The 24,836-nt window shown below is 41.5% G+C and overlaps 1 protein-coding gene across 1 annotated transcript in view; it reads left to right on the top strand.

Annotated features, from left to right (window-relative positions):
* Nucleotides 1-23,979, top strand: part of ESYT3 (extended synaptotagmin 3) — a 50,977-nt gene extending 26,998 nt beyond the window's left edge. Inside the window, exons 7-23 of the mRNA XM_056861159.1 lie at nt 388-443; nt 2,026-2,146; nt 2,989-3,162; nt 3,668-3,750; nt 5,033-5,081; nt 5,990-6,079; nt 6,733-6,795; nt 7,469-7,537; nt 9,620-9,685; nt 12,183-12,269; nt 13,379-13,528; nt 15,081-15,550; nt 16,910-17,008; nt 17,612-17,743; nt 20,551-20,656; nt 22,469-22,518; nt 23,874-23,979. Of these exons, the coding sequence (XP_056717137.1) occupies nt 388-443; nt 2,026-2,146; nt 2,989-3,162; nt 3,668-3,750; nt 5,033-5,081; nt 5,990-6,079; nt 6,733-6,795; nt 7,469-7,537; nt 9,620-9,685; nt 12,183-12,269; nt 13,379-13,528; nt 15,081-15,550; nt 16,910-17,008; nt 17,612-17,743; nt 20,551-20,656; nt 22,469-22,518; nt 23,874-23,910 (1,902 nt within the window). The 3' untranslated portion in view covers nt 23,911-23,979. The remainder of the gene's footprint in view (nt 1-387; nt 444-2,025; nt 2,147-2,988; nt 3,163-3,667; nt 3,751-5,032; nt 5,082-5,989; nt 6,080-6,732; nt 6,796-7,468; nt 7,538-9,619; nt 9,686-12,182; nt 12,270-13,378; nt 13,529-15,080; nt 15,551-16,909; nt 17,009-17,611; nt 17,744-20,550; nt 20,657-22,468; nt 22,519-23,873) is intronic.
* Nucleotides 23,980-24,836: the final 857 nt, after the last annotated feature.

Below are 24,836 nucleotides of genomic sequence, written 5' to 3'. Positions count from 1 at the left end.
CCTCCTTGTGATACAGGCTGTCCAAGCCCAGTGTTGCCCTGAGGCCGCCCTGTCGTGTCTGGTTAAGTCTTACTTATGGAATTCATGATGGCAGATGTCATGAATTCATAATGGGCATGAGCTAGAGGTGACTGCCTGATTCCTCAAGGCTTCAGTGGCTGTGAATAATCTGAGCTCATTTAGCATGACTGTAACAAACCTCATACCAAACTACACATTAGCTACACACATTAGAGATCGATTAAAATAATGTTGGTTGGCGTATTTTAAATGGTTGAAGAATCATGTTAACAGTGTTATTTTAGTGATGCTTTTTGTCCATTCTACTTTTTTCATAATTGTGTCTTGAAACAAATATTTTCTCTTTTTTTTAACCCTCAATATCAGTATTTGGAAATCAACTGGTCAGGACTGACAAACCTATTAGATGCTCCAGGCATTAGGTGAGTGTTCACATCCTTCTGTCATCTTAAAGATATTGGTGCTACACTGGCACCAGCCCAAATTAGTCTCCAAATGGAGATTGCTGGCTGCATGTGATCCTTTCAATACACACGATTGCCGTTTTGTCTAAAAGGGTCAACATGCATATTTTCCCATTTTGGAACTTATGTACCAGAACACTGATTTTTTTAACAGCTGGGCAGTTACTGGGGGAGTGGTGGGGGGAGGTAGTTGTGAGTTTTCTGTGTTGTGCAGGGGGTTGAACTAGATGACCCTTGACGTCCCTTCCAGCTCTTTCTATGTGTACTAAGGCTGAAAATATGTGTATTGCCCATTTTAGACAAAATTGCAACTGTATGTACTGGGAAGATCACACATAGCATGTTTTCCCCATACATGTTCTCAGACATAATGCCTGAAAAGGGCTTGCTTGCCTGCTGTTCCAAAGTGGTGGTAATAGAACGGGGGTTGCCGCCTTTGTTTGTCTGTTTATACCCTGCCTTTTCTCCCCAATGGGGACCCAAAATGACTTTCATTCTTCTTTTCACCTCCATTTTATCCCATTCTAACCACTACACCACACTGACAGATATCTCAGCTGCTAGTGATTTCATGAAAACTCCAAAATGTTTGTGTGCATGATACATGTGGTGAGCCACTCTACACATTATAGAACTTTATGGCAGCCACTCTTACAATTGTGGAACACTGTTAACTTACTCTGTTATTTTGCTTTGTGGACATTCAATTGCTTAGATCTGTGCCAAGAGAGCTTTAGCTTGATTTTGCCATGACAGCCAAGTATCCTACGTGACATCACAGTTAAGCTCAATAAAAATTTAATTGCATGGTAAAACGAAGCCAGCATGGTGTAGTGGTTAAGAGCAGTGGTTTGGAGTGGTGGACTCTGATCTGGAGAACCGGGTTTTATTCCCCACTCCTCCACATGAGCGGTGGACACTAATCTGGTGAACTGGATTTGTTTCCCCACTTCTACACATGAAGCCAGCTGGGTGACCTTGGGCTAGTCACACTCTCTCAGTCTCACCTACCTCACAGGGTGTCTATTGTGGGGAGGAGAAGAGAAGGTGATTGTAAGCCAGTTTGATTCTTCCTTAAGTGGTAGAGAAAGTCAGCATATAAAAACCAACTCTTCTTTCTTTTGCAAAAGTATTTATTTGTGTCATGGGTATGAATGATATCCCCAGTCATTTTTGGCTAACTGAACAAAAGCATTTACGTTTGTCTTGTTCTGTAGTTTGTTTAAAGAACAGAATCTTGAGTGTTTCTCAGTGATCTGAATGTGAAAACCCTATGTATTAACATATTTAGTTGCGAAATGTATTGTAATACAAGCTAAATGAGAAGTTTGTTGTTTTCATATTTGAATCATCTCAGACTGGATTGGTGCACGCACATCCATTGGTGTTGGGGTCTTTGTTTCTCACCAACCATGATCCCACCGGGTGCTTGTCTTTATAACCTGTGTTTCTTATGGCCATGGCATTGGGCATGATGGCCAGTAGACATGGCCAGTGTGCCACAATAATTTTTGAAAAATTAAATGTTTTCTCTTTTCAGTGCACTATCCGATTCCTTGATCCAAGATCTGATAGCATCCCGGTTGGTGTTGCCAAACAGAATCACTATCCCCTTGAAAAAGGACATTAACGTGGCTTGCTTGCGGTTCCCTATTCCATGTGTGAGTGTTGTCTTAGAACCAGTCACCTGGCTGAAGGTGTAAGGAATGAAAGAGGGATTTGTTTGCCTTTTTCCACCTTGCATGTTGAGTTTTATTAAGGCTAGCTGACTCACAACATACCATTGTATGGCCCAGTGCAGTAATGGCTGAGCTGTGAACTATGTGATGAATACTGCAGGGAGTTGCTTATTTTCTCCCTTCCCATCCATCCAAGTTCTTATGGGACTTTGCAGCAGAACTTAGACCCTGAACAAGTTTCTTTGGGGGGTTTTTTAGCCCTAAACTATGGAAATGTGTTGAGAATTTTTTTGCCTGATAAGGAAGAATGGTTGTTAAAGATATGGGAGATAATAGATATGATAAGATTACCAGCTTTGCAATGCTCTAAGAACACTGAACACCATTTAGCACTACATTGGCATCAATTGATGTGCTGTGTGAGAAGAGAGTTATCCAAGAACTGAATCTGAAATTATGATGGTGTATTATGTGTGTGTCTTATGTTCAATACCTATTAGTCTATTAATCTTCTGTTTTTCTTATATATTAAATAGAAGTGTGCATCCTTAGTTTTCAGGTGCAAAATATACCCACTGACAATGATGTATGTTTTGGCCGAATTAATAGTATGTGGGAATCTTGGTGCTTGGGTTTGGAATAAATATAGAATCCTTTGATGGGTTCATAGTAATAACTTAGCATACATTTCATTAAACTGTTTCTGTAATGATAGACAGTACCTGCTGTATTTGCTTTCTTAGTCACAGTATTTAAATTGTATGTACTTGGTGAACATTTTTAAGTGACACTTGTATTTTGTTTGTGGATGTTTCTTTTTGAAGGGAGTTGTAAGAGTGCACCTGTTAGAAGCTGAGAAACTTGTCCAGAAAGATCACTTTCTTGGGGCGATCCGGGGAAAGTCAGACCCTTATGCCCTTCTTCGGGTTGGCTTGATGCAGTTCCGAAGCAGGACCATTCAAAGAAACCTGAATCCCATCTGGAATGAAACCTTTGAGGTGGTGCCTACTTATAACACTTATTTAGCTACAAGCAGGAAGCGGATAGTTTTGCTTAAAGAGAGGAGACTGTATTTAAAGATTAGCATGTTTTTAAAATAACCCATCTCAGAAACAAAGTTCCTTTTGTATGGCATAAATATAACTGAATCAGAGTAGAACGATATATCCCATGTAACATATTCCACTATCCACAGCCCCTTTTGCTTACTGCAGAACTAACTTTCCCTCTAAAGCATGGTTTTTGGGAAAGCAATTATTGTCTTGCACATTGACTGTTTATCTGATCAGTGGGGTAGGAAGAGGGAATGAAAGGTCATAGAGATATTCCTGCTGTTCCTTCATCTGCAGGAGTAGACTCAGCCAACAGGAAAGTGCCATTTCTGTGAAAATGGTAATTTCAGAGGAGTAAGAAAGCTCTGTCTTTACCACTTGCTCTGTACAGTGATATTTCGAGAAGAGTATGTCTGTGTTGCCTTTTAAATAGTTTATCTTTCCCCTGCAGTTTGTTGTCTATGAAGTGCCTGGCCAGGATCTGGAGGTAGACTTGTATGATGAAGACCCAGATAAAGATGACTTCCTGGGCAGGTGATGGATATAAATGTCCTCTTCTTCATCTGTATTTGCTGCTATATAGAGCCAAAGTAATTACTACAGCTGAGTCTAGAGAGGAGAAGGTGAAACACTTCTAGGGCTGCACTGCTTCTACATGCAGTTGGGGAATCGCATGTTGGAATGCTGATCTGCGCCAGAAATTCCCTATCAACAGCCAGCATTTGGGGGAGGGGGCTGAGTTTCCCAGCTGTGCTAGTTTTTTAATGTGCAAATAAGTTTTGATGTGAGGAAGCTTTCAGAAATAGAATTCCTCACCTGCATTCAGAAATGGTACGGTCCAATGAGGGCGCCTTCTTTTGACTGAAATGGTAATTTCACATGCAACGTTCCCTCCCGGACAAGTGGCACACAAGTATGCCTATCATGTGACTTCCATAGAAATGAAGCGAGGCAAGAATGGAGTGATTAAGCTAGCTCTGGAGTCTTGTGGGGCAAGCAGAAGCAATGTCTATCACTTCACCCGCATTTTGTGTCATACCATTGAAGGGGATCATGGCAGTCTGCTGCTCCCATCATACAAAAAAGACAAGCTCCATCTCCTCTTTTGAGCCAGTTTGTAAAGAGTGGAATGAAGAATAGCTTATGTACTGGGGGCATTATGGCATTTTAATCAAAGCAAAATCCTGCTTGTAATATGGGTTTCCTGTAAGGGTTGGGCTAATGCCTCAACATAGCTGGCTGGTGTTCTGGAATCAAAATATTTCCTGTGAAATATGGCTCTTTCCAGTCTTACACTTATTGTTCTTTGACCTAATCCAAAAACTGAAAAGTTTGAGAAGTACTTCGGCCTCCAGGACAAGTGACTGTGCATTCTTTGAGCCAGTCCTTTGAGCCAAGGGCTTACACAGGGCATATAAAGGAATGTATCACTGCTCAGTTGATAGTGAAGCTTTCTTAAGCCTTAAGATAGGGTTAGGGAATGTGCAGTCTCACTGTGGGCCATAGATTCTTGAAATCTGCAAGATATCTCAATTTCTGAAGTATTCTGCCCACACAGTTTGTGAAAGGTGCAGAATATTCCATGGAACGAAATGGATTTATTTTTTGCAGCTCTGTTTTGTATGTCTCTGTGTTATATTACACAGAGGATTATTTTGTGGACCTGTCCAAGCCCCAATTCCAAAAAAAGCTGATTTAAAACTGAAATTGGGTAGTAGCAGTTTTATCGGTTGTATAATATCTGTTAATCATGGCGCCAATACAGTATTCTCTAAAAAGATTATTTTTTTGTCTGTGTTGTACTGTATTTTTACAGCTTGCTCATAAACCTTGCAGATGTGATGAAAGACAGAGTTGTTGACGAGGTAAAACTTGATAAAATTTGGTGACTTTTCCTACATGTTTTACAATGTTGATAAAAAGCATGTAAAATCTGTAAGTGGTTTTTAAGAATGTTAGGTTTTTTGAAGATCAAAAGTTGTTCTTGCTAAAACCCAAATTATCTGTAGGGCTAGAGTTTCATTTAAATCACTTGGGTTTTCTTAGCTCTCTCTGAAAATCTTAAATGTTTGCACAGGATTGTTGTTGAACATTCTGAGCTACCAAGAGGCTTGGAGGAATTTAAAGACCACTACTTTTAGTGTCATGAATATTTTCATAAGCAGGAGGACATTTCATTTGATTCATGGGACAGAGAGGTGTGTGTGCATATGCAAAACCCATGCACAAGCCGGTTTGTGTTTAAATCAGTCTATAGTATAAATACAAATAGCTGCATGCATCATGGTGGTTTGGAGCGGCGGACTCTGATCTGGAGAACCGGGTTCGATTCCCCACTCCTCCACATGAGCGGCTGAGGCTAATCTGGTGAACTGGATTTGTTTCCCCACTCCTACACACGAAGCCAGCTAGTCACACTCTCTCAGCTGCACCTACCTCACAGGGTGTCTGTTGAGAGGAGGGGAAGGGAAGGAGATTGTCAGCTGATTTGATTCTCCCTTAAATGATAAAGTCAGCATATAAAAACCAACTCTTCTTCATCTTTAGATGTGGATAAAACTAGGAAATGTATATGTTTCTTCAAAAGAAACATAATTGTGATGCTTATTTTAAATCCATCGCCTTTTAAAGTTGTCTCAAATAGGCATAACCCCACAAATAAACTGAAACTAAGCAACTGCGGGTTGGATTCCCTGTTGTATACTTTTGACAGCACACTTGGAGACTGGTGTGTGTTTTATGATGCTTATGTGCTTTCCCTCTCTTTATAAAGTGGTTCCCCTTGAGCAAGACAGCAAGTGGGCACGTGCATTTGAAGCTTGAGTGGTTTTCTTTGGTGACTGATCAAGAGAAACTCTGTGAGGTGAGTATTTATGAGGCTGCCAGAGTTTTGACTCTGTCACTGGAAGAAGATGGAAAGGAATGAATCCTCATTCTATGCGGGTTCTTTGCTGCCCAGGTGGTTGCGTTTTAAACACTTCCTTAGCTAAATGCTGTACTTAAAATTTGCTGTGTATTTAAGAGCCCTATTTGGTTAGAATTTTGGAAGGAATTTTGATATGTGTGTAATACCTGGCTGTTCCCTGCAGTCAAATGTTTCAGAAGTAGCCTGGCCTCTGGGATCTTGCATCCCTGTTGGTCTCCTGCCTGGCCATGTAGCAGATAGACGGGCAACACTGGAGCTTGTTAGCAGCCATTTTAGCAGGAATGGGCTGTGGCTCAGTGGTAGAGCCTCTGCTTGGCATGCAGAAGGTCCCAGGTTCTATCCCCGGCATCTCCAGTTAATGGGACTAGGCAGGTAGGTGATGTGAAAGACCCCTGCCTGACACCCTGGAGAGACCCTTCCGGTCTAAGTAGATAATACTGACTTTGATGGACCGATGGTCTAATTCAGTATAAGACAGCTTCATGTGTTCATGTGTTCAATTTTATGTGCAAGATAAGCTTTGTGGTAGGGATGCTAGGATGCTGAAGCAACTTACGCCAGTGTTTTAATTTTGGTTCAATATTTTTCAGGACAAGAATGGTCTTGCCTCAGCAATTCTCATTGTGTATTTGGACTGTGCTTTCAATCTTCCTGTGAGTAAACTGAAGAAGCAAAACTTACATATCTTCCAGTACAATTGTATTTGTTACAATGTAGAGTTTACATGTACTGAATTAGTGCTGGCAAGTGTACTAATCTGAGTAGCAAAACACTGTCTTATCTTGGAACATCACCATGTGGCTTGGCTAGTGGCTGCCAGATTCTGGAGACTTGCATGTTCATTCCATCTGAAAGTGAGAGTATTCTTCTGAAAGCATTTGAAATTAAAATCTTGATCAGAGCATGCCTCAAAGGCCCCAATTAAAGTGGTTCACTTGTTTGTGAGAGGGAAAAGCAGAATGTTTAGCTGGCTGGCAAGGCTTTCCTCCAATGACCTTTACCTGATTTAGGATTAACCCATGGCTTGCCATCATTTACTGTGCAAATCTCACCTTAATATCAGTAATATGTGCTTCTGCTGCTATTTGCTACTCGTTGGAACTTACCAAACCAAGAGGTCTGCTTATTTAGTAGAAATTGGGGATATTTTTCCTGGCTGTTTGCATGTGACATTTGGTTCCAGCTGCTTTCTCAGGTTTTCATGTGGGCAGTGGGCACGGCCTGATCCTTGTTCCTGACATCTATGGGGCAGGGCTTTCATTGTTATGACATCTAACTTGATTTTTGGATTCCTCTAATTGTCCATGTCTATTTCCCCTAATACAGAAAAATCAATTTGAATATTCCAATGGTGAATATGGAGCGAAGAAATATAGAATCCCCCGGTACCTCAAGGTAAATGCCTCTTTTCCCTCCCCCAGGGGTTCAGTTGGGCCATACATGCAAAACAAGGTGGTAAGCTCTCCTTCCCTGAATGTTTTTAAGCAGAGACTGGATGGCCATCTGTCAACAATGCTGATTCTATGACCTTAGGCAGTTCATGAGAGGGTGGGCATCTTGGCCATCTTCTGGGCATGGAGTAGGGGTCACTGGGTGTGTGTTGTGGGGGGAGGTAGTTGTGAATTTCCTGCATTGTGCAGGGGGTTGGGCTAGATGACCTTGGTTGTCACTTCCAAGTCTATGATTCTACGATTCTATGATTCTAAAGCATTCAGTAGATCTTGTGATGGATAAAGACTTTTGCACTCATGGTGCTGCATTTTCCCTCTGCAGTGTCCCAAGCAAAGGTGGGTAAACAAAAGGGACTAGTTGACTAGCATAAAAGTATAGGTGAAGCTACAGCAGTGAGCAGCACAGTGGCTTCTGTATGATCCATTCAAATACTATTTATTTATTTAAGACATTTCCATTCCACCTTTCCACCCAGTTCAGGTTCCCCAAGGCCTCCGTATCTTTAAAACACCATTTGTAGTCCTCATGATAGAAACAATCATGGGAAGGTAAATAAAATCAACCTCTCCCTCTCTCTTTTATTTACACTTATTTCAGAGCTCATGATTTCTAAGTCAGCTGCTGATTTTGAACATTTGGAGAAAGAATAATTCTCTTTAATTATTTCAGCTACTGGATATCAGCCAATGACACAGTTATCTACCTTTGATTGTCCTGGGTCCATGCAGATTATTAATTTTGGGCAATATAATGTGCAGATTAATTGTTGTCTTCTGACATAGAGGTTAAGCATGTTCTTTTTGTGATGAACAAACAGTCTTCTCCCTGGTTTTAGTTACAATTGATGGTTCTCAAATCTTGTGCTCAAAGAATCGCGGTAACTAGGGTTGCCAACCTCCAGGTAGTTGCATCCAAAACTACAAAAATAGTGCTGTATAACTGGGAAGCAAGGAAAAACAGCACAAGCTCTATTTAAAGAAATTCAATGATGTATTCTAAAAGTATGCAAAGCACACCAAAAAGGTAAATTCTATTAAACTGTATAAACGGCGCAAATTCAGTGAAATATGCAGTTCAATAAACTAAACATAAAGACAAAAACAGTCTAGCATGGCTATTCTCAAAGGAGCGAAAGTCTGCAGTGAAAAGCCAACTCCAGCAGTCCGGTAAGTTGGTCATGCGCAGTAAGGATGTAGACGTAATTCCAATAATTAGGGTCATTTCCTTCCAGAACTTGGAATTATCCTCAACATCTCTACTGCGCATAACTGCCATTACCCTAATTATTGGAAATACTTCTACATCCTTACTGCGCATGACCAACTTACCGGACTGCTGGAGTTGGCTTTTCACTGTGGTCTTTCGCTCCTTTGAGAATAGCCATGATAGACTGTTTTTGTCTTTATGTTTAGTTTATTGAACTGCATATTTCACTGAATTTGCGCTGTTTGTACAGTTTAATAGAATTTACTTTTCTGGTGTGCTTTGCATACTTTTTGAATACATCATTGTATTTCTTTAAATAGAGCTTGTGCTGTTTCTCCTTGCTTGCAACCTCCAGGTAGTGGCTGGAGATCTGCTGGGATTACAGCTGATCTCCAGACAACGAAGATCAGGTCACCGGGAGAAAATGGCTCCACAGGGAAAGGGGAGCTCCATACCCTGCTGAGGTTTCTCCCCAAATCTCCAGGAATTTTCCAGCCCAGAGCTGGCAACCCTAGGACTGTTGCTGACTCCATATTGCAAGACTCCATCTTGCAAAACATTTACTGTACTATACCCAAGTAGTAGCTTCATATTTGGGTGGTATAATTTGACAACATCAAGGCATGGATAAAAGATAGTGTACTGTTTGAATCTGTATTGTATTGTGTTGTGGGAAAACATAGAATATTGACAAAAACGAACCTTATGGAGGCCTAAATGTTGAAGAGTGAAGTTGATGTTAATGTTCCTGCTCAGCCTTCTCGGTTTCTTGTGATGCTATTAATACTGTTTTCTGTATCAAAATTGTAAAAAATACAGAAGGTGGAACGAGACCCTTGCTCCTTTGTCCAGCTCACAGTGGGCAGCAAAACGCAAAAGAGTAAGGTAAGGGGAAATCTTTTTTTTATTTCCCTTAAACCTTGTGTCACAAGTTGTAGGGATTTTGTTGTTGTGAGTGAGGTTTTATAACCTGTGGCAAAGGATCAAAGAATGAATTATCTTAAACACCTCAGGGCTTTTCTAGGTAATAAACAATCCTTGGTGCTATACAGATGCTAGCACCTATCCAGTATCAGTAGCGAGGAGGATGATAGTAGCATCATAGCATAGGAAATAACCAGATGGCTCTTTTGCAGTTGTTTTTGATCAATGAGGCTGGATGAGCACTCCAGTATTAGCTTTGCTCAGAAAATGGGCACACTGACAGCATGGAAACGTAACCAAAAACTAAAACCCCCAAAATTATTAAAAAAAAAAAAAAAAAAAGGGTTAACACTTTTCTGCATTGGTGGTGTAAAATGGTGGTGATGGTATTGAATTAAAACGACCACATTTGACTGTATGTTCAGTGCCATTCTAGAACATTGGGAAGACACAACCACTGAGGTTGCTTCCACATTGAGGTTTTGCTCGGCTTTGGTATCCAGAGTGTTGGGGGGGGAGGGTTGGTAGCATCACATGGCATCATCCACTAATCATCCACTTTCCCAGTTTCCCACGCTTTGCTCCAGTCTTTCCCAAAGTTGGATCGATATGATCTTTTGGGAAATAAAGCAGTCAAAGTGCATTTTCATGCTGCATGGATGGTAAGATGCACGCTTTTTAAGGTCCCACCCACTATTTTTCTCTACTCATTCCCTTACAGTTTCCATTCCCCTCCCGACTTAACAACTTTTTTTGGAGATTTTAAAACCTTACTAATAGCTAGATCAGTATAGCGACTACTTCCTCTGAATTCCAAGCTTTCATTTTTAAAAAGTAAGTCCATAGCCCTTTTTGTTGCAGAAATACATCTTTCCTCTTATACCTCCACAACAAAGAGTAGAAATGTACCCTTTTTAAAAAGGAAAGTTGGGAATTAAGAGGAATTAGTAGAATGTGGCAGTAGATTGTAATGACATTGTAATGCTGTGGCACAATAGTAATTTATCTGTTACCAAAAAAGCCTTAAAAACCCTCTAGAACTGCAGGAAAAATGGCAGCTGATGGAGAAAAGTATGCACAAAACTCCTGGGTGGATGCCTCTGCATTTGTGGCAGTGGTGATAGAAACATAGAAAATCCTTACCATGTGGATGCAGCCTGAGAACACTAAGGGAGGGAAATTTGCAGAATGGCAAAGACATGAGAATGGAGGTTCCTAATTATATCAGTCACATTAGCCAAGAGATGCCTGTGATATTTGCACAATTACGTTCTGCAAAGCAATTACAGTAACATCGCAAGGTGCTAGTAGTCAGCAAATTACACAGTGAATACTTTTTTAAAGCATGCTAATCATGCTCAAGAGAGTGCGTACACCAGCTGTGCTCCTTGAGCTGTGTCAAGGGAATAGGTGGTACAGTTAAGAAGCTAATGAATATATTGTTAAAGAGCTATTTGCTTCTTCCGTAATATTCCTTCTGTGTCTGGACAGGCATTGCAGTAGAAAGGTGTCGCTTGATAAAGACCCCCGTCTTGGGTCTTTATGCATGAATCTACCTCCTCGTGGATAAGCTCCTTTAGCCAGCTGCATCAAACAACAAACTGGCTGGAGCCTCACCAAGTAACCTCTTGAAGGACAGGGCCCTCCCAGCTTTGTTGTTTCATGAGCCAGAGCACTTTCTCATAAGCAGCATCCGAGACAGTTAGTTATCGTGCTGAACACAAGCCAAATTGCCTTGAACCATCCAAATGGAATTCAGTATGAATCAATCCAGACTGATTTATTATAGCCCGATTCTGGTGTTTTAAAACCTGCCACTGTTAGCAGGAAAGACCTCCCCTTTCCTACAGATGCAGACTTTGACAGCTTCTATGACATGTCAGCCACAATGAGTTTGAACTTACTGGCATATTTCAGCATTGGTATATAGCCGATCTTGTTCTTAGGTTGCTAAGCATTTAAGTGGATAGCCCCAGGCTAGCCTGATCTTGTCAGATCTCATAAACTAAGCATGGTTGGCTCTGGTTAGTATTTGGTTGGGCGACCTCCAAGAAACACCAAGGTCGTGATGCGGAGGTAGGCAATGGCAAACCACCTCTGAACGTCTCTTGCCATGAAAACCATACAGGGTCACCATAAGTCAGCTGTGGCTTGACGGCACACACAAAAATATAGCAGATCTTGTTCTAAGGTTGCTAAGCATTTATTTAAGTGGATGGTTTTGTGTGCATCTCTGACCTAGGAACTGACCTGGTGTGTTGTTGTTTTCTTGAGGCTTGGGTTTTACACCATTTTGGTGAGACAATTATGATGGTCAGAATCCTATACATTCTTGGAAGTGAGCCCCGTTGATGTTTGTGGGACTTGTTTCTGTACAAACTTGCATAGGATCAGGCTTTTCACCTTTTACATTTTTACATTGGATGTATTTTTTTTCTCCCCCTCCTCCCTCAAACAGACTTGCAATTTCACAAAGGATCCCGTGTGGGGTCAGGCGTTCACGTTCTTCGTCCATAGTGCTCCGTCAGAGTCCCTTCATCTGGAGGTCGGTTTGTCCCCTCTCATTTTCTGAGAATGTGATAGAGCTTTGATTTTCTGCCTTTGCACAAGTATAAAAAGAAGAAGACCCAACAAGAGATGGATTGATTCAATAAAGGAAGCCACAGCCTTCAATTTGCAAGATCTGAGCAATGCTGTCAAAGATAGGACATTTTGGAGGGCATTTATTCATAGGGTCGCCATGAGTCAGAAGTGACTTGACGGCACTTAACACACACACACAAGCTGCTTCTGCTGTTTTAGAAAGGTATGACAAAGTTCACTTGCTTTTTTCATGAGAAGGAGTCTACTGGGTTTTTAGAGGACAGCAAACTTCTGTTTTTGTATCTGGCCAAAATGTAAGAGAGCATTCATCTTTCCCTCCATCTCTTTCTCTCTCCAATGATGTTCTCCCCTCCTCCACTGTATTCTCATAGCAACCCTGTGAGATAGATTAAGATGAGAGAGAGCACCTAGTCCAAAATCACCCTCTGAACTTCATGAATGAGTAGGGATTTGAATCCAAGTCTTCCCAATCCTAGTTCAGCATCCTAACCACTATATAACACTAGCTTTCACACTGTACTGCACAAATTGAGAAGTAAACGGATTAGAAAGTACATTACCCAAGTATTTTGTATTGAATGGTTGTGTCTGAAACACCCAGCTACAAAGGACCGCTTGCTTTCCTTTGGGTCTTGAAATTCATGACTTGGTAGACCTGATGAGCACCTGGGGCAAGTTCCAGTAGCTTGAATATCAGCATAGTTCCAGGCTTCATCTGCCACTACCATCATTCCCCATTTGATTTCAGAGGCTGCCTTTCCATTAGCTGCCATGTAGAAGGACTCTGATACTCATGGGGTCATTTTCCATTAGTAAGCCTGAGATAGCTGAGTTGGTTGGGTTATTTTTCCTCCAATCAGATGCCTGGTTGAAATGCGATCTCATTAAATAGGGGGGAGTCGGCGCGCAGCTGCATCAATGATAGTGTATGTGAACTGAGGATAAAGGGGTTTTGATATTACTTGAGGATAAATGATTTAAGGACCAAGATTTAAATATTGTTTGGACTAAGCTGGCATACAACCCATCTCAATTTGCTCTTCTCTCTAGATAAAAGATAAGGATCGGGAGAATGCTCTTGGGACCTTGGTATTTTCTCTTGCCAGTTTGCTAAGAAACCCTGAGATGACACATGAGCAAAAATTTCAGCTGGATCATTCTGGCTCAGACAGTTTTATTAAGATGAAGCTTGTGTTGAGGGTGAGTCTCTGGTTTTGTGTTGTTTTTCTCCTCCCTCTGTTGTGCACCCGTTCTTGCTACAGAAACTCACTGTGAGCTGAATTCTGAAACTCATTCATCATTTTCTGTAATGGCTGTCAGGAACTCATTTATTTTCATCCTAAAAAACTGATGATGATGATACAAGTATTTCTTCAGGGTATGAGGAGCCTTGTCTTGTAGAGCTGCTTTGAAACCAAAACTGATTTTGTGTACTGATTTTGCACACACCCATTCCAAAGGCATGTTTTTTGAAGTGCATCAAAGATACGTGCTGTAATCTCTTGATCTCTCTTTGTGAGATGTTATCAAACTATATAGGCAGAGTAATTGTAAGTTGTTCATACTGTAACTCTTTCATTGGTCCCAAGAAGCCTATTTTTCCTGAGCAAAACTAGTCTTGGTGTAATTTTTATATGGAAATAATAACCAGGGACTGTTTAATCAAGCAGGTTTTCCTAAAATGTTTTATTAAACTTGAAAATAGAGAAATGTGATATTTAAAGCGCTGAGTCAAATTCAAATTGTAGCTCTGTTCTCAAGTGCCCTCACTCACTGGCCTTAAGGAAGTGTTTTAAATGTTGTGTTCCTTTTCAGTTCTTAAGTGGGGACTAACTTTATTCCTACAGATTCTTCTATTATAATGAATGAGAAGGATCATGATAGTTATGACTATTGGAGTGTTACCCCCAAGTTCTAGCTCAGTTCCATGGGTTGGATCCAGGCTAAATTTTCCACTAGCAGAAGGTGATGTGCAGTTTCTGCCAATCCCCTCTTGCTGCTACACATCCCTAATTTGCCCATCATGCTATTACTGAGGGTCCACTTTTTCTCAGGAACAACAGTTTAGGGGGATCGCTATGCTGCACTGAGCGAGAGGCAGAAGAGTTCTGTTCCACTGACATTATTTATTAGATTTTTATCCTGCCTATTTCCTGACCGAGGTCAGGCTCAGGGTGACTCATATCCAAGCCATACATCAACAATATTCCAATTGAATAAATATGACATAGCAATACAATAAACCATAATTAAAAGCCTATAATATATTCTAAAAAACAGAACTATTTAAAACCAGAAAAATCCAGAAAGATCCTGATGACACCTTTCATACCAGTAGTGATGGTAAAGCCGTCAGGTGAGAACCGTTGCTGCCCTCAACATTAGCCTTCCATTAGCCAAAAATATAGTTTGGATCCAACTCCGTAAGAACAAGCTCCTCCTTATAGGGAGTAATCAGGTTTACTCAGCTCAATGGCGCTTACTTGCAGGCAAATAGTTTTAGGATTGCGTTCTTAATCTCTCATAGAGAAATTGAAAGAAGTGCTGCACTGTGGAAAACCTTTTCCTCAGACAGTCGTCATTGGGAGAATACCTGGTTGGAGCTCCTGCATTTAAAATACACTTTCAAAGGCAAAACATGGCTAGCGCAAGGCTGTAGGTTTCCTTGGCTTGTTGACATTCTCATAAAGATAGGTATGATCATGCAGGAGATTTCAGTTATTTTGTCCCCCCCCACCCCTTTTATTTCTAGGCTTTAAGTGTGGAGCAACGTGATCCAGAAAACATGTATAGTGGAATTCATGCCTTAAAGCAGGTTCCTATCCCTGCCACAGAGGAGGAAGGAAATGAAGGCAAGATGCAGCTGCCGCCGCCACGACCACCACCACCACTGCCTGTACCACCCCTTCCATCAAAATCGGAAGTGCTCAAACCACCCCAAGGGAGCAAAGACTTGAGCATGCCTGAATCCATACAGGAGATCAGTGCTAATCTTAGTGTAACTGAGAACCAGCCTCTTGTGATAGAGGCAGCGGCTGCAATTAATGAACAGGCACGCCCGCGGGGTCTGGACCCCAGATCCTTGGCACCTCCACAGCCCATTTCAGCAGCCCCGACGTTACCAGCCCTGCAAAGACTTCAGCTTGCCCCCAGCATTGCATCTCTGGGCTCCCTGGCCTCTTCATGCTTTGATGTAACTTGTAGCAATCTGGACCTCTATAAGTAAGTCAATCGTAATCCAAATTTTTGCCAGACTTGAGGTCTATTTATTTATGCTTGTTTTTCAGTTGTATATGGGCGATAGGTATGACAGGTATCGCAAGCACCTACAGGTATTGTATATGGGCGATAGTTATGATAGGTATCTCAAGGCCCTCAGGTATTGTATATGGATGATAGGTATCGCAAGGGCGATTTTGCTTCAGTCCTATTACAACTGCTGCCGTCTTAAATCAGTGTGTCTATGAGTGTTTAACGTAAGTGGTATTGAAAATGGGCAGGATGACCTCTTTAAGCCTGGCAGAATCATGTCTTTAAAAGGCAGAACTCCTTTTACATTGTTGATAGCTGCACTGACTTGTGTAGATGCTGAATGAGTTTCCTGTGCAGGATCAAAACCAATAGTGAGCGCGCTTATATTTTGTAAGGTCTGCAATTGAAACATAGCAACACTATGCGCAATTATGTTTGATTGTACAATTACATTTTATTATGATGTAGCTATAGTATAAAATCTTATTTCAAGCCGACTCAAGGTTGACTCAGCTTTCCATCCTTCCGAGGTCAGTACCCAGCTTGCTGGGGGTAAAGGGAAGATGACTGGGGAAGGCACTGGCAAACCACCCCATAAAAACAAAGTCTGCCTAATGAACGTCGGGATGTGACGTCACCCCATGGGTTAGGAATGACCCGGTGCTTGCGCAGGGGACCTTTACCTTTTATAGTATAAAATGCAGTGCTGAGAAATGGTAGCTTATACAGTGAACCCAGGTCTCCACAGCCACCATACCCCCAGGTTTCTGCACCACTGTAGTTATTTCTATACATCCACTCCTTGGCCTCTATGATGCTAGGCCTTCCTAATGGATGCTCTGCTTATTTCATTATAACTGTTTATATTATTGGGGGGGTACGTCTTATTGGTGGAGCATCTGCTTTGCATGCAGAAGATCCCACGCTCAATATTTGGCAAAGGATCAGGTAGTAGGTGATGTGAAAGACTCCTGCCTAAGACCTGGAGAGTCGCTGCCTGTCAGACTGGATAATTCTGACCAATAGTCAGCATAAGGCAGTATAAGTGTTGTTACTTTTAATACGGTTTTTCTTGTAGTATGAATATGGTTGTTGCAATACGTGAAGCACACTTAAGGTAAAAATGCATCGCAGAGGTTACAGGAGGTTTTCCTTGTGTGTAGAGAGTTCCAATGGCCTAATTTGAAATAAGATTGTCTCATGTGTGGAGAAGGGAATGGCATTCTTCAATGCAGTTTACCTTAGCACCATAGCTTGTGTACTGGTGGTATAGTATGTGTAGATTTTCTGGGCAGCATAAACTTTAAATATATATATACGTTGTTGCAGCGGATCACAACTTGCTGGAGTGTCCATGGGGGAAATCCATCTCACTCTGCGCTATACCTCCATGAGGCAGTCTCTCATTGTCCTGGTCAATGGATGCAGGTAATATTTGATGGAGACTTTTCAAGTAATTTTCTATGACAAGCATTCATCAGAGTTTGGTTTATTTTAAATATACTGTTTGCTTTAACACAGCCCACATAGACCTGTTATGAAATTCAGTGTTTTCCATTTGCGTCTTTGTAATATGGTATAGTCCTCTTCCAGCCCATGACATTGTGTGGCCAATTATATTCCCTTATTTCCCTCCCTCCCTCCCTCCCCCCTGGTCTTGACCTGAATTTAAAGGTTGTTAGTCACCCAAATTGTGGTTTATGTGGGTCCACCGACTGGCAGGGACAAGTAGCCCGCCGCCCCCAGCTTCATGGCAGCTTCCTTTTTCCAACTATTCCAGGAATCACAAACACCTTTGTCTCTTGTCTTCTTCCTAGAGGGCAAAGCCACACAACTTTCCTCATAAATACTGTACTGTCATTATCAACACTACTTCCTCGAGGATAGCTCGTGATCACAATGATCTTTGTTCACTTGCTGTTACCACTCTCTCCAGTTTTTTGAATATAGTGAAGAGCAAAATTGATATGCATAGCAACCCAATTCTGAGTCTATTAACTGTGAATACGCCATCTCTTTCTATCTTAAAAGAAAGTTAATGCCATGCTCTCAGCATGGTGCGCATCCCTATGTCCGTATCTACTTGCTCCCAGACAAAAGTTGGACGATGAGAAAGAGGACTACTGTCAAAAGAAGAACATTGAGTCCCCAATACAATGAAAAGTAAGTAAATCCTGTATATTTCACCCCTGGCCGAAACTGGTTGGCACTACAGATTGAAAGCCAGTTTAGTGTACTGGTTACAATGTCAAACTAGGACCGAGGAGACCCAGGTTCAAATTCCCCCTTTTCCATGAAAGCTCTCTGGGTGACCTTGGGCCAGTTACATGCTCTCATCGTAACCTACCTCACAGAGTTGTTGTGAGGATAAAATGGACAAGAGGATAATGATGCAAGCTGCCTTGGGTCCCCATTGGGGAGAAGGGCAGGATCTAAATGAAGGAAGTAAATAAATAACGTGCTATCCACGGAGATGCTGTGAGCTGCATAGACATAGAATCTTGGTTTAGTGGAAGAATTGAATGCTGTAGTGTTATCTGTTGTTTAACGAACAATATAAGAAAGGGGCAAGAATATTAACCCTACATTACAATCTCTCAAAGCCTCTGCTCATTGTGTTAATGAGAGATGAATTTTTATATACATTCCAGGTTTTTCTGGAATGGTATGTTTGCTAACATAATCTGTAAAGGTTCTATCAGAGATAGTTACGATTAAACTCCCTTCATATGTGGAGTGGGAAAGCAGCATTTGTACAAAATCCAGGCAGATTGTGCACATCACCTTTACCGTATAGGCTGCTCAATCCAAACGCTTGAAAACTGGACTCTGCACCATCATGTATTGCTGAGGTCTCAGTTATTCAGCTTTCCTATTCTAAGAAAGTTTGGACTTCATCCTATGGGGAATGCTCAGTCAGTGGGTAACAAGACTGATTTGTGCTGTTTGGCTGTGGACGCACACTAGCCTGACACTAACCATACAAAAAGAGCCGTAGCTGTGATTTCTCTGCATGCAGAACGCCTGCCAGCTCTGCTCTCCTAGCTCCTGGAATGGACTGAAGGGCATACTTGCCCGGCAGCATTGCCTGAAGCTTAAACTCTGAACCCTTAATTGTTCTCCTTCATGTAATATTATGTTCAGGCAGTTCTCCACAGAAAAGTGTAGCTCCAAGTTTACTGAGGCAGTTAAGCAAGCCATGTATACACCACCTGCTAAGGGGAGTCAGTCCAGAGGCTAATTCTACTGGCTGGAACTGATAGATGTGGCAACTTAAACTCAGTTTGCTAGTTACCTTATATAGGGACAGGTCCAGGTTTCTCTGAATTGAAATTGTTCATGTAAGAGTGAGAAAGAGCACGTGTATGTGTGTTTTTTGCCTGACTACCACGCGTTAGTGTGACCCCTCTCCCTGTGAGAACCTTTCAGACTATTATTCTGTGAGGGGCAAGCTTAACTCAGTTCCACTCAGTACAGCCCCCACAATGGCTTTTGGGGGATGCCATGAGCCCCTGATCTCCAGTATAGCTTTGGGGGGGATTCAAAGGGGCTTCTGGAGAAAAGTGAAGATGGGGGGAACGATGCGCTTCCACCAGTGGAAATCCAGTGGGTTCCATCCCAGTATCATCTACTTACATTTGCTACAGCAAATTTGAAGAGATGCAAGGTTCTAAACATTTTCTGTGGCAAGTTAGACAGGAGAGAGGAATGCCCCCCTAGGAAGTCTTTTTTAAATCAGTGTAACTTACAATTTTGGGATTTTTTTTTTATTACAAAAAGTCTTTTGTAATACCAACTAAAATAATTTCTGTTTAGCAAGAAATAGCCTCACCTAACTCTCTCCCTAGGATAGCAGACTTCATGTGTTTCATGAAAGCTCCAAATTCATTATCTTGCAAGCTTTTTCTGACAGTCGAAATGGAAATGGCTAGCTTTAGGGGCACAAGCACTTTTAAATAATACGTGACTACATGGGAAAGACATATAAATCTTGATCCAGTTTCTTTTCCTCTCTTAGTTGCTCACCTAATAGAACCCCCAACTGCAATACACACCCTAAGAGATTAGACATATCCTGGAGCACGTGAGCTTATGATGCCTCATACCTTACAGGAAGGATCATATGGGTTAAAAGTTAACCACAGCACCTCCCACATCTGTCACTCATGCCAATTATAATGTTATTGCAATCTGCCCATATGTTTAGCTTTCTGGTCAGCAGGTGTAGTCTTTTCTCCATGCCCCTCTGTTCAAAGGTCTGATATGCATTTCTAATTGAGACTTCGAAGATTATCAGGCTTCCATTAATTACTTTTTAAATGAACCATCTGTGTCACTAAATGCAGAACTGGGATAGTGGATAGATTTCTCCTGGGTGAATATAGGAAAAACCATCTGCCTGGAAGTAACAAATGGCATCTTCCCCTTATGAGATTCTACCCTGTCTCTGAGCTGGGGGTCTAGGAGGATCTGAGACACCAACAACAAGTTACTGCATTTTAGTTTCCAGGTACAGGAACCTGAGATTGCATGCCAGTGGGTAAAAGTGTCGCGATCTCAAATAGTTTTCTCCTGCATTAGAAACAGTGAATTCTAAAATCAGCTTTCCTGTGTGCAGAATGGCATTAGTTTATATAAATTCTGGTTTACAAAATGTCAGAGCAGACAAAAATTAAATGTTCTAAATCAAGGCTTCTTAAACGTTTTCCACTCGCGACCCCGGATATACAGGTATATAAATCAAACATTTACTGATCATAAATCATAAAGAAATTTATTTCAAAACAATTCTTTGGTATACATATAATTTTACCATTTACTGTTGCCAAATTTTTCACGACCCCCACATTCAGTTACGCGACCCCATATGGGGTCACGACCCACAGTTTAAGAAGCTTTGTTCTAAATAATCCTACCAAGTTTGTGTCTTAATTATCATGTACTTATTATTTCCTATTATCTAATTTTAGGTTTGAATTTTTTGAAACTTTGGAAGATGTTAAGAAACGCGCCTTAGATATTGCAGTAAAAAACAAAAGGCCATTTTTTTCGCATGAAAGAAAGGAACTTGGAAGGGTAAGCAGCTTATTGAAGTATCAGTTTGTAAAGCACAAGCCTCTTGCTCTCCCAGGTTTTCTTCATGTTTTCTGAAAATAACATAGGAAAAGCTGAGGGGGGAAACCCAATAGAGCAACGACTGGAGGCAAAGATACTGTGGCCGTTTCCGCATTAAATACTTGTTCTGCATTTGCTCCACTACCGCTGTGCTTCCAGCTGAAGTGTGCTGACAGGTCTGCTTCCTGATTGGTTGCATTTCTCTGCTTTTTCTGAGTTGGAGAGTGTAGCTAAAAAAGGATATTGCAGAGCTTGAGAAGGTACAGAAAAGAGCAACCAAAATGATTAGGGGACTAGAGCAACTGTCCTATGGGGAGCGATTAAGATGCTTAGGGCTGTTTAGCTTGGAAAGAAGGCGGCTGAGGGGAGACATGATAGAGGTTATAAAATTATATATGGTTTGGAGAGAGTGGACAGGGAGAAGCTTTTCTCCCTCTCCCATAATACTAGAACGCGGGGTCATCTGCTGAAGCTGGAGGGTGAGAGATTCAAAACAGATAAAAGGAAGTATTTTTTCACACAACGCATAAATTGTGGAACTCCCTGCCCCAAAATGTGGTGATGGCTGCCAGCTTGGAGGGCTTTAAGAGGGGAGTAGACATATTCATGGAGGAAAGGGGTATTCATGGCTGTTAGTTAGAATGAATACTAGTCATGCTGCATACCTATTCTCTCCAGGATCAGAGGAGCATGCCTATTTTATTGGGTGCGGTGGAACACAGGCAGGATGGTGCTGCTGCACTCGTCTTGTTAGTGGCTTCCTAGAGGCCCCTGGTTGGCCACTGTGTGAACAGACTGCTGGACTTGATGGGCCTTGGTCTGATCCAGCAGGGCTTTTCTTATGTCCTTATGTTCTTGCACATGATCTGATGAAGGATCACATTTTAATTCTGCCTGTGCTTTTGCCATGGTGGTGGTGGTGACTCACCATCTCTAATTTTTTTTCTTTTGTACATGCACTATGTTGACACGATGCAATAACTTGAGATGGTGTTCCCAGGGCAACAGTGTTCTACCTCATCCCCCCACCCACAATGAGGATCCCTGGTTCCCCCCCCCCCCCGAGAAACAGGATATGGGTCCTCCCCCCCTTTCTTGCTTGGTAACTCACTAATCCCCCTTTGTCTGATCAGCTCAAAGCTGTTTTCAACACATTAAAGAGAGAAAAAGAACTTTAGTAGCTAAGCATACCAGTGTACTGTAAAGACCCCCCTCCGGCAGCCAAAGAAACTCATTTTATTGGCCATCTGCTATGGTGGTATGTCATCATGGTCAAACATTTTTAAAGGGGGTAGGCACTGCTAGGGAAATACAACCACCTCTTCTTTTCTGGGCTGCTGCGAGGAAGTGGTTGGATGTAGGTTGCAAACTACAGACTCCACACAAAAAACACTTCAGAAATATTAGTGCAAAGGTCATCTGAAAAAAACGGGAAAATTAGGACAAAACTGGCAAAGCAGCAAATGCCAAATGATAGTGTGTGTATGGTTGAGGAAAAGCCAATGTAGGCAAGAAGCCAAGTTGGAGCAAAAACGCAATGTGAAAATTGACTGTGTCAAAGGGAGGAGGGAAATGATGCATGTAAGAAGCTAAGCTGCAACAAAACCTCAGGGCAGAACATCCCAGTGAGTGACAGGAGAAATAGGATAATGTACATCCTGACCAACTGAAAATCATAACCTTTCAGAGTTTCAGCAAGCCACTTAAAATTATAGGACCAATATTATTGTGCTTTTGAAATACATCTCTTGATTGTGTTAATTTTCTTTAAAGGTGCTGATAGACTTGTCAAAGGAAGACTTAGTCAAGGGCTTCTCACAATGGTATGTTTCCATTTTGTAAAGTACAGAGGTAAACTAGGTTATACAGTGGAAAGTTTTGTTGTTCTTGAGACACAAATATGGGACCTTCCTTCCTAAACTGCCTTCATTTTTCCCCCTGCCAGCATGGGTTATTTATAGTCAAACATGGCTTTTAAAAAATTGTTTGGGGAAGCATGGACAGGGTTTAAGTCCACACTGTGCTTAAAAAATGGCTCCCTCCCTTCAGGCACACGCCCTTCATTGCTTTATGAGTATAGGGCAGGAACCTTACAGTACAATTCTAAGCACCATGGAATCTTTCCAATTCTACTGACTTCAATGGATTGAGAAGGGTACAACTGCACTTAGGATAGCACTGCCAGTTTTTCACCCCACATCTGCCAGAGTTGTGTCTGGCCCTTCACAATAAAGCTGGTAAATATGTAAAATTATAGAGAAGCATAAAAGTCTTGTGTCAGATCAGTGGTGTGTCCAGCAAGCTTCCTCTAAATCTGGCAGTATGTTATACACTGGGCCAGATTCCTGTACAAGGTCTGTGCCAAGGATCCCTGATCTTCCGAGCTCACATTGAACAATATGAACATTGCCTGGGATACTGTGGTGGGAAGGGGGGGGGACTTCACTTCCTCCTTCCACTTGCATGAACAGAGCTCCACTGACAGAAGAGAAAGGTGTGATTTCACTCCCTCCCTCCTCCCTGTGCTATGTGACTGTTACTCCACATGGCCCCCCACTAATAAACTTTCCAAGGGCTGGAAAGGACTGCTGGAAACGGGGGGATAGTAGAAGATCAGCAACCACCAGCACCTTCCATTGATGGATGATGGGATTTAACCCATCGTCAGGGATGCCCTCTGAGCGATTAAGGACCTAAACTGTTTCCACAGAAGACATGGTTTCATTAGCTCAGGGTATTGCCCTGACAGCTGTGTTAGACCACTAAAAAACTCACTTTTCCAGACTGGTTTTAAATGCCAAGGATTACAAAACTAGAAAGAAGCAATACTTCAGATATTGATAGTGTCATTATACTCGAAATTTTTGCTTCAAGATTGGAAGATGTAATGCATATTTTAAAACTACTATAATTTCAAATTATTATATAGAATTTTTTATTGTGAAAATGACACATTAGTTGATAAAATATTCTCTCTTCAGTTGAGTTTTGTCTGTAGTACAGATTTGGGAACTGTTATAGTATTAAATGGTGCATTTTCCCCATTTTAAACTTAGTGTAAAGCCTGTCTGATTTCTGAAGGGAAAATGTCATAGTTTAAATTTACCTTTTAAAATAGGAAACCAATGTTACTGCTTTATCCAGCTTCCAAATCTAGTGTCCTGATTTTTCTTCATAGGTATGAGCTGACAATAAATGGGCACCCCCGAAGATAATACTTGGTACCTGATGAACGAGTGTACATATGTATATTTTAAATTTCAGAGCTAAATAATTTGAATCTGTATGTACCGTAGATTTTTATGTATTAAATTATTTGGTAAGACATTGGGAAAAGATAGTAATCTTGCTTTTGACTCTTAAGGTTTTCTGCACATGCAACTTATTCCTGCTTTTCTTAGCAGTCAATCCACCACCATCAGGAACACGGGGGTTCTATATCGCGTCCCTCCCTCCACATTTTTCCAGGTGCTGCCATTAGAGGTAGCATCACAGTGCCACCACCCCCCTTTTCACTTGCACATGCACAAAGGGGTTTGGCATGTGTGAGAACTGCCATATTAGCCCTGTGGGAAAATGCCCTCCACCTGGAGGCTGCTCCCAGTATTTCCTATCAACAAACAGGCAATTGGAGAGGAATCAATTGCTTTCAAGCAGCTTTAGTCATGCAAGTGTCTCTAACAGGACAAGAACAATGAAGTAGGCCAGTGGGGTCACTCTGCAAAAGTCCCTACCAGTGTCAAAGTGATAATACCCCAACTCTCTATAAAAAAATCAAATCCCCACACAAAATAAACATAGTAAAGGCAGGGGCATGTTGGATATCAAGAACATTTTTTTAACGAAATAAAGAGAGCCAAACACAAAGGAAAAGAGTGAAGGCTGAGTGGCCAAAAAGAGCTATGAGTGAGCCTATGCCTTCTGAACGTGCAAGGAAACAAATGGCCACAGCAACATCTTTTTGGGGAGGCAGAGAAAGAAAAAGACACCAATTGATGAAAGAAAACAAGACCACCAATGATGGCAATATCGCTAAAAGAAGGCACAGGAGCCATCAACATTACAAATTTGCTGACACCAAGGGAGAAAAAAATTCACATTACTGAGGTGGGGGAATGACAGCACAGAGCAGGTTTGTCCC

Source organism: Euleptes europaea, chromosome 15 (genome assembly GCF_029931775.1).
Source record: "Euleptes europaea isolate rEulEur1 chromosome 15, rEulEur1.hap1, whole genome shotgun sequence".
Taxonomy (NCBI): Eukaryota; Metazoa; Chordata; class Lepidosauria; order Squamata; family Sphaerodactylidae; genus Euleptes; species Euleptes europaea.
Note: the sequence above shows the minus strand (reverse complement) of the source record. Positions and strands in the feature narration are given on the sequence as shown.